At 33.5% G+C, this 12,395-nt stretch overlaps 1 protein-coding gene across 1 annotated transcript in view; it reads right to left on the reverse strand.

The window, feature by feature from the left end:
* LOC134601575 (gamma-aminobutyric acid receptor-associated protein) overlaps window positions 1-11,856 on the reverse strand; it is a 20,531-nt gene extending 8,675 nt beyond the window's left edge. Inside the window, exon 1 of the mRNA XM_063446098.1 lies at window positions 11,422-11,856. Within this exon, the coding sequence (XP_063302168.1) occupies window positions 11,422-11,775 (354 nt within the window). The 5' untranslated portion in view covers window positions 11,776-11,856. The remainder of the gene's footprint in view (window positions 1-11,421) is intronic.
* Window positions 11,857-12,395: the final 539 nt, after the last annotated feature.

Raw genomic sequence — 12,395 nt, forward strand, 5'->3', positions numbered from 1 at the left:
AAATTTGCTGTCCCCTCAAAATAACTCAACACACAGCATGTGTATATGTGTTGGAATGCCATTTGGCCTGAATTTGTGGGAGGAGTTATGATCCTATTTAAACCCTACCCCCCTACTTACCTCGGGCAAGCTGTTTGTTGTCTCCATAGTTATCTGCACGTCCGGTTCGTCGTTCCCGCCAAGTCCTGGCTCAAGCAATCTGTCGCCAGCAGCTCCTGCCTCCGTCTTCCGTGCCCGTCCACCGGCTTCTACCCGACTTCCGGTCACGAGACCGGCACGTCCACGTAAGCATAAACGTGGGAAATACAGTTTGAGCCTAAAAACACGGGGATATGCTCCCTTCATTACTTACCCGTACGTGCTCGTACACTGTTCGTGTACTTCTGCGATCATAAGGCTAACAGCCAAACACAGAGTACACACTCCTTTTGTTTGTATTTTAGTATAAGATAACTGCGACTGCACTGAACTAACTTACATTCGACTATTCCATCCGTTCGTTCAGCCGACCACATGTACAATTGGCTTCTGTTTAAAACTGTTCGTATGCTCCATTTAACCAACCGCAGGAGTTCTTTGCAGTTCTCCTGTTCATTTGTTTAACCGAGGCAGTGTTTAAATTCACAAATCTACTGTAAATGTACCTAGTTATGCCATTCACTTAAACCAAGCACTCAAATTATTTATCCTATTATGAATTTATGTTTTTTTTTATTATATGGCTCTTTATTTAACCAGTGGTGACTTTATGTGTTTCACTAAATTTCCCGTCCATGGTCACATAATTATGGGACACCTATCCTTCCCAGGGTAATCTTAAAGGCGCAGTTGGCCACTTCCACTTTATAAGTTACGTTCATTAAAAATACACCTCCAGGCATTATCTAACCCTGCTGGGACTTAGTCTCCAGTAAAGGAGTTTAAGCATGCGTGGGATAGGCATAAGGCTATCCTAACTATAAGATAAGGCCAGAGACTAATGCAAGTGTTTAGAAAATTGGGCAGACTAGATGGGCCGAATGGTTCTTATCTGCCGTCACATTCTATGTTTCTATTGTACTTTCCCTAATTTATTCGTCTTCTTCGCAACTAAGATCGCTCCACCTCATAGGTTAAGCCCTTACGGTCCTTTTTTCACCAGGCTCATTACAGACCATTAGCACGATTTTAAAACCTCTGTTCCTTAAAAGTCCTTATATACTGGTTCCTTACACTTCCACTGCATATGTTTTTAGGTTTTACTACTTTCCTCCAAACAGTCTTCAAGGAAGTGGTATCCCAGTATCCTGTATTAATGTATCAGGTAAGAAGGTTTACCAGTTCTCTTTTTCCCCTCGAGGCCTCATTCAGCCTCCCCACCTCCCAAGTGGGTTCTAAACTTCAAACAGGCCAGGTCTGAGATTCCTCACTGCGATTAAAACATCAATCACACAAACCTACACCACCTTGCTACTACTTATTTAACGGTACATTTCTTGTCTAATGTTTCTACATTTCTTCATTCAGACCTGTGTCATTACCGCAGTTTCGCCAAGCTACACGGCATCAACCACCACCAAGACTACCTGGTTCCCTGCATTTCAGTCTCAGGTATTGTTAAATCTTACTCACTAGCATTACGTTTCTCCTTAAGACCTCACTTCGTATCAGGTAAATTCCCCAATCAGGGATCCCAGGGAGCTTGTTTCTACTTACGGACCAACGTTCAGGTCCCTCATCGTACACGGCTTTTTACGTTACAGTTTCACGATTACACTATACCCATACGTTTGACATTTTTACACTTGGCATACCAGTGGCACGCCGCAAGCCCTCTAGCATCTTTATTACCCTTAGGATATCTTCACCGGACCCGTTCCCTGCAGAAGCAAGAATATATCGAAATCCTCCTGCGCATTGACCAAACAAATAGGACAATACTCAAGGTTAAGTATATACATACGTTCCATTACACCATTCAAGGAGACAAGCCCCATCAGGCTAGTGAACTGGCATTGAGGGTTAGGCGCTGGCCTTAGCTATCCTAAGTAATACTACGGTCCCGTGAGGGCTACACCCCCACCTTATACACGGAGGTTCAGCCCCACGACCAAATCATAGTTAGCTGCCTCGCTCGCCCTTCTTTAAGGTTACAGCTAGGGCTTCCCAAGTCACGGCCACACGTTTTGAATCTCTTATGGTCACAGAGAGGCCAACACCCTGCCACCACGTTCAAGTGGCCAGAAAATTCCCTCAGCCCAAATCATAGGTAGAGCCTCTCTCCGCCACTTGGCACTAGCAGGGCCTCACCTGTCAATTGGTTGTAGGTAAATTCTTCGCCTCGGCACTAGCTAGCAGGCAAGTTCTCCGAAGGTCTCATCCACACCTCTAAGACACATTACTTATCCAAATCATTACTCCTTTTCCAGAACGTCACAAGAATAGATCCCAATAATCGGTCTGCTGTTGGACGAAATACCCAGAACGCCAGTTAGGCCTGAGTCTCTGAAGGAATCCCTCACCTCTTCTACCCTCAGTTACCTGGGATTCTGGACCATTTCTAAAAATGTCAGCAAAGCTCAGACACAGGGGTATCCCCTCTCCAGCCACTGACAGTAAGGCACAACTACACAGGCTCACGACAGCTCAGGCCAACATCCCCAGGCCCAGTTTACAAGGGCCGCCAGCTTACTCCTCAGATTCCAATCAGGAAACCCCTGCCGCTATCCCAGCCAGCCTCCAAACGATCAACAGGCTGGTAAGTGGAATCGGCTGTAGCCACACTAGGTGTCTCGTTAAGCCCGGTGGGACCCTCCCCTGGCGATCTCGGTCATACAGTCTGGCTTACCCCTCATTTCCCTCCCCGTCCCCCACCACCCACTATCACTACTCAATACGTCTCACCGGCCCACTCTGTTCCAATTTCCATGGAGAAGGAAATTCTCGATGGAAAGGGCGTTAAACTAACATCACTACTTAACTTCCAAAGACACCCTAAAGTACAAAGGTTAAATTCATGTTGGCATTTCAGTAGTCTGAAAGAGTGAGACCCACGGCTTAACTAAGCTTTCCATTCCTCTGTTTGTCATTGCCTCTCGCATAGAGACAGCCACTTCCACTTCTCACCACTCCTTCACCCCTCGCACTAGACAGGGAGGGGGGCAGAGGGACAAGCTGGGCTGACCATTACATTTCTGGGGAAGGCTCGGTCACACTATCACTTTAATGCTGGGGTATGCTATTTCCCTACATGCAGGGTATCGCAGATCTGCTCCAGAGCCCACACCTAGTCCACATATACATACTGTCTGTCACCTAAGATACGCCTAACTAAGGTTAACATTGATATCCTGGCATACCATCTGCATTTACACCCAGCTAGGCATCTGGTAGATTCAGGTGCCAGGTTTCTCACAGGGGTTTCCCACAGGCCTTTTCGCCATTCCCATAGGGAAAACTTGTATGTCCTAACCTATGATCTGCATCCATTGACCCACTTACGGTGGACCACATTCTGTCCACGGCAATCATACGCTGGTTTCACGATCGCCTCTTTCCGGTCTTCACACTTTTCATCTTGGCGTACCAACCCCATCGAGGTAGCCATTCACAATACCCTATAATACGTCTGATCGTCGACCTCTTCCGCACCGCACTCTACATCCATTCCCAGCATCAATCCCCTCATTCCCTCTAAGGAGTTCTCACTGCACTGCGCAAATCGACGATACCATGCAAGCTATCACTTCAGCAGGGAGTGAGGCTTGGTTGAGCAAGACAGACTTAGCCAATGCCTTTACTCTACTACCTATTCACCATTCACTATGGCACCTGGCCTACATTTGGTTCAAGGAGCAGCCCTAAATATTCAACATCTTCTCACAAACCCTCTGCTGGCCGCTGCAAAAAATATTCGGGTGTCCATCAGTCATCCACTATCTGGATGAATTTTTTGTTGATTTAACAGGTTCACAAACACCTAACAGTGTTCACACCACCACAGCTTCCTTTTCACGACACTCTGGGTCCCTCTGTCACCAGGCAACCGCTGTGTAGGGATGCCTGGCCCACTGTGACGGATGCCTTGCCGGCCTTTAGAGAGACTTCTACTTGTCGGAGATCTACCCCATCGTGGCGGCCACCCTCACATGGCGTTATCTTTGGACCGGCAAGGCAGTTAAATGCTGCTCTGTCAACTCCGCAGCCTGCAACATCATTAACAAGGGCGGCCATCCTCGCTAACCATTTTTTGGCTGATTCGCAGGCTGACTTGGCGGACAGCAACCTCTCAGCTCTTTTTAGTCTGCTTTTACATTCCTGGTGTATACAACACAGCCGCTGACGCTCTTTCACGCACAATTTAAGGTCTTCTTTCAGGCACTCCCTACGACCCACTACCTACCATCCAGGATACCACCATTCCATGAGCTAATCTTGGACTAAGCACACAATTACACCTCATAAAGGTACACACGCTTCACGACTACTATAGCACTCCCGCCAGGGCTTTCTATAGTGTACCATATCAAAAGTAGAGTTTGCTTGATTTAAGACTTTTGCAGTTAAACTATGATACTTTTTGCCTCTTCCTCTAAACCTACAAGTCAAGCATCTTACTTATACCTCCTATGCTGTCACTCCGCTTTTACGTATCCAAGGTCAACCACACACTATCAGTCCTAATCCATTACTTCACGTCTAAACCTTCCATTAAGGTGAGCTACATCATGGCTTCCTTCGCAGTCTATATCACTAAGTGATGGGGCCACAGGTAATCCTCAGCTCAGTTACATATATACCTCAATCAGAGTAAAAGCTCCTTACTAGCTTTCAGTACCCACGCTGTATAAACTTGCAATAAAGTGTGTTTTCTTGGAATCCTCTTTTGCCCTCTTTTAATACAGGCCTACTCGTACGTTGGTTTCGGCACACCTTCTCCTTCTACATTCCATTACGTATTAGAAACTCCAAAACACAAGTTGGAAGGCCAAAAGGCCTGAGTTATGTTCCTATTTAAACCCTACCCCCCTACATACATACATACATACATACATACAGTAAAGCGCTACGGAATCTGTTGGCACTATATAAAATGGCAATAATAAATCACACAGTATATAATATTATATATATATATAAATAATATCACAGTATATATATATATATTATATAGGATATCACACAGTGTATATATATTATATAGGATATCACACAGTATATATATTATATAGGATATCACACAGTATATATATATTATATAGGATATCACACAGTGTATATATATTATATAGGATATCACACAGTATATATATTATATAGGATATCACACAGTATATATATTATATAGGATATCACACAGTATATATATTATATAGGATATCACACAGTATATATATTATATAGGATATCACACAGTATATATATTATATAGGATATCACACAGTATATATATATTATATAGGATATCACACAGTATATATATATTATATAGGATATCACACAGTATATATATATTATATAGGATATCACACAGTATATATATTATATAGGATATCACACAGTATATATATTATATAGGATATCACACCGTATATATATTATATAGGATATCACACAGTATATATATTATATAGGATATCACACCGTATATATATTATATAGGATATCACACAGTATATATATTATATAGGATATCACACAGTATATATATTATATAGGATATCACACAGTATATATATTATATAGGATATCACACAGTATATATATTATATAGGATATCACACAGTATATATATATATATTATATAGGATATCACACAGTATATATATTATATAGGATATCACACAGTGTATATATATTATATAGGATATCACACAGTATATATATTATATAGGATATCACACAGTATATATATTATATAGGATATCACACAGTATATATATTATATATGATATCACACAGTATATATATTATATAGGATATCACACAGTATATATATTATATAGGATATCACACAGTATATATATATTATATAGGATATCACACAGTATATATATTATATAGGATATCACACAGTATATATATTATATAGGATATCACACAGTATATATATTATATAGGATATCACACAGTATATATATATTATATAGGATATCACACAGTATATATATTATATAGGATATCACACAGTATATATATATATTATATAGGATATCACACAGTATATATATATTATATAGGATATCACACAGTATATATATTATATAGGATATCACACAGTATATATATATTATATAGGATATCACACAGTATATATATATTATATAGGATATCACAAACAGTATATATATTATATAGGATATCACACACAGTATATATATTATATAGGATATCACACACAGTATATATATTATATAGGATATCACACAGTATATATATTATATAGGATATCACACAGTATATATATTATATAGGATATCACACAGTGTATATATATTATATAGGATATCACACAGTGTATATATATTATATAGGATATCACACAGTGTATATATATTATATAGGATATCACACAGTGTATATATATTATATAGGATATCACACAGTGTATATATATTATATAGGATATCACACAGTGTATATATATTATATAGGATATCACACAGTATATATATTATATAGGATATCACACAGTATATATATTATATAGGATATCACACAGTATATATATTATATAGGATATCACACAGTATATATATATATATATTATATAGGATATCACACAGTGTATATATATTATATAGGATATCACACAGTATATATTATATAGGATATCACACAGTATATATATATTATATAGGATATCACACACAGTATATATATTATATAGGATATCACACAGTATATATATTATATAGGATATCACACAGTATATATATTATATAGGATATCACACAGTATATATATTATATAGGATATCACACAGTATATATATATATATTATATAGGATATCACACAGTATATATATATATATATTATATAGGATATCACACAGTATATATATATATATATTATATAGGATATCACACAGTATATATATTATATAGGATATCACACAGTATATATATATATATTATATAGGATATCACACAGTATATATATATATATATATTATATAGGATATCACACAGTATATATATATATATATATTATATAGGATATCACACAGTATATATATATATATATATTATATAGGATATCACACAGTATATATATTATATAGGATATCACACAGTATATATATATTATATAGGATATCACACAGTGTATATATATTATATAGGATATCACACAGTGTATATATATTATATAGGATATCACACAGTATATATATATATATTATAGGATATCACACAGTATATATATATTATATAGGATATCACACAGTATATATATATTATATAGGATATCACACAGTATATATATATTATATAGGATATCACACAGTATATATATATTATATAGGATATCACACAGTATATATATATATTATATAGGATATCACACAGTATATATATTATATAGGATATCACACAGTATATATATTATATATGATATCACACAGTATATATATATATATATTATATAGGATATCACACAGTATATATATTATATAGGATATCACACAGTATATATATTATATAGGATATCACACAGTATATATATTATATATGATATCACACAGTATATATATTATATATGATATCACACAGTATATATATTATATATGATATCACACAGTATATATATTATATAGGATATCACACAGTATATATATTATATAGGATATCACACAGTATATATATTATATAGGATATCACACAGTGTATATATATTATATAGGATATCACACAGTGTATATATTATATATGATATCACACAGTATATATATTATATAGGATATCACACAGTATATATATTATATAGGATATCACACAGTATATATATTATATAGGATATCACACAGTATATATATATTATATAGGATATCACACAGTATATATATTATATAGGATATCACACAGTATATATATATTATATAGGATATCACACAGTATATATATTATATATGATATCACACAGTATATATATTATATAGGATATCACACAGTATATATATTATATAGGATATCACACAGTATATATATTATATAGGATATCACACAGTATATATATTATATAGGATATCACACAGTATATATATATTATATAGGATATCACACAGTGTATATATATTATATAGGATATCACACAGTATATATATTATATAGGATATCACACAGTATATATATTATATAGGATATCACACAGTATATATATTATATAGGATATCACACAGTATATATATATTATATAGGATATCACACAGTGTATATATATTATATAGGATATCACACAGTATATATATTATATAGGATATCACACAGTATATATATATTATATAGGATATCACACAGTATATATATTATATAGGATATCACACAGTATATATATATTATATAGGATATCACACAGTGTATATATATTATATAGGATATCACACAGTATATATATATTATATAGGATATCACACAGTATATATATATTATATAGGATATCACACAGTATATATATTATATAGGATATCACACAGTATATATATTATATAGGATATCACACAGTATATATATATTATATAGGATATCACACAGTGTATATATATTATATAGGATATCACACAGTATATATATTATATAGGATATCACACAGTATATATATTATATAGGATATCACACAGTGTATATATATTATATAGGATATCACACAGTATATATATTATATATGATATCACACAGTATATATATTATATATGATATCACACAGTATATATATTATATATGATATCACACAGTGTATATATATTATATAGGATATCACACAGTATATATATTATATAGGATATCACACAGTGTATATATATTATATAGGATATCACACAGTATATATATTATATAGGATATCACACAGTATATATATATTATATAGGATATCACACAGTATATATATTATATAGGATATCACACAGTATATATATATATATATATATATTATATAGGATATCACACAGTATATATATTATATAGGATATCACACAGTATATATATTATATAGGATATCACACAGTATATATATATTATATCACACAGTATATATATATTATATAGGATATCACACAGTATATATATATATATATTATATAGGATATCACACAGTATATATATATATTATATAGGATATCACACAGTATATATATATATATATATTATATATGATATCACACAGTATATATATTATATTATATCACACAGTATATATATTATATAGGATATCACACAGTGTATATTATATAGGATATCACACAGTATATATATATATTATATATGATATCACACAGTATATATATTATATAGGATATCACACAGTGTATATATATTATATAGGATATCACACAGTATATATATTATATAGGATATCACACAGTATATATATTATATAGGATATCACACAGTATATATATTATATATGATATCACACAGTATATATATTATATAGGATATCACACAGTGTATATATATTATATAGGATATCACACAGTGTATATATATTATATAGGATATCACACAGTGTATATATATTATATAGGATATCACACAGTATATATATTATATAGGATATCACACAGTATATATATATTATATAGGATATCACACAGTATATATATTATATATGATATCACACAGTATATATATATATTATATAGGATATCACAGTATATATATATTATATAGGATATCACACAGTGTATATATATTATATAGGATATCACACAGTGTATATATATTATATAGGATATCACACAGTATATATATTATATAGGATATCACACAGTATATATATATTATATAGGATATCACACAGTATATATATTATATATGATATCACACAGTATATATATATATTATATAGGATATCACAGTATATATATATTATATAGGATATCACACAGTGTATATATATTATATAGGATATCACACAGTGTATATATATTATATAGGATATCACACAGTATATATATTATATAGGATATCACACAGTATATATATTATATAGGATATCACACAGTATATATATTATATAGGATATCACACAGTGTATATATATTATATAGGATATCACACAGTATATATATTATATAGGATATCACACAGTGTATATTATATAGGATATCACACAGTATATATTATATAGGATATCACACAGTATATATATTATATAGGATATCACACAGTATATATATTATATAGGATATCACACACAGTATATATATTATATAGGATATCACACAGTATATATATTATATAGGATATCACACAGTATATATATTATATAGGATATCACACACAGTATATATATTATATAGGATATCACACAGTGTATATATTATATAGGATATCACACAGTATATATATTATATAGGATATCACACAGTATATATATATTATATAGGATATCACACAGTATATATATATTATATAGGATATCACACAGTATATATATTATATAGGATATCACACAGTATATATATATATTATATAGGATATCACACAGTATATATATATTATATAGGATATCACACAGTATATATATTATATAGGATATCACACAGTATATATATTATATAGGATATCACACAGTATATATATATTATATAGGATATCACACAGTATATATATTATATAGGATATCACACAGTATATATATTATATAGGATATCACACAGTATATATATATTATATAGGATATCACACAGTATATATATATTATATAGGATATCACACAGTATATATATATTATATAGGATATCACACAGTATATATATATTATATAGGATATCACACAGTATATATATATTATATAGGATATCACACAGTATATATATTATATAGGATATCACACAGTATATATATATTATATAGGATATCACACAGTATATATATTATATAGGATATCACACAGTATATATATTATATAGGATATCACACAGTATATATATTATATAGGATATCACACAGTATATATATTATATAGGATATCACACAGTATATATATATTATATAGGATATCACACAGTATATATATTATATAGGATATCACACAGTATATATATATTATATAGGATATCACACAGTGTATATATATTATATAGGATATCACACAGTATATATATTATATAGGATATCACACAGTATATATATTATATAGGATATCACACAGTGTATATATTATATAGGATATCACACAGTGTATTATAAACAGTGAATATAATAATAGAATAGAATTACAGGGACTCTGTCCGGGTATTTCTTGCGGATTTTCTCGCCCTCTGATCGCCGTTTCTCGAACGCATGTTCTTCCTTATAGACAAACTTCATGGCTGGCTGTCTGTCTCTCTGGCTGTCTGTCTCTCTGTCTGTCTGTCTGTCTCGGACCGGCTCTGCTCCTGTCACTGCCGGGACCTGGGATCGGTAGGTGACCGGGGAGGAGGAGGAGGAGCTGCTGTCGGTAGGTGACCGGGGAGGAGGAGGAGGAGCTGCTGTCGGTGTTTCCCTGTCGGTTCCTGTGACGGAGGAAGATAAACAGCCTGAGCCCCGCCCACTACTTCCGCACTGTGACTCCGCCCTCCGGCTGGCGGCCATGATGCTGGAGCCTGGAGACACCAATACCAATAGAGACAGCCATAACTGACCGTCCGTGTACACCGGGAGCACCGGCCGCTGTTATACCCCGAAACTCGCTCCACAGACACAGGAACGGACAGTCTCCCCACACAGAGACACGAACACGGGCTCCACAAACATGGCCGCCGCACGGATTCTGACAGGACACGTCATCAGTCACATGACTCGGAACTACCTGCGTAACAGCTGGGCGGGGCTACCGGACTCCCAGTATAACTTCCTCCCAGGCAACCATAACCACAACCGGGGGGGGGGTATTATAACCCGTGACATCACTGAAAGCGTTATTATAAACTGTGACATCACTGATAGGGTAATTATAAACTGTGACATCACTGACAGAGTTATTATAAACTGTGACATCACTGACAGGATTATTATAAACTGTGATATCATTACTAATAGAAACACTGACAGGATTATTATAAACTGTGATATCATTACTAATAGAAACACTGACAGGATTATTATAAACTGTGATATCACTGCTAATAGAAACACTGACAGGGTTATTATAAACTGTGATATCACTGCTAATAGAAACACTGACAGGATTATTATAAACTGTGATATCATTA

This window comes from Pelobates fuscus, chromosome 3, assembly GCF_036172605.1.
Source record: "Pelobates fuscus isolate aPelFus1 chromosome 3, aPelFus1.pri, whole genome shotgun sequence".
Classification (NCBI taxonomy): domain Eukaryota; kingdom Metazoa; phylum Chordata; class Amphibia; order Anura; family Pelobatidae; genus Pelobates; species Pelobates fuscus.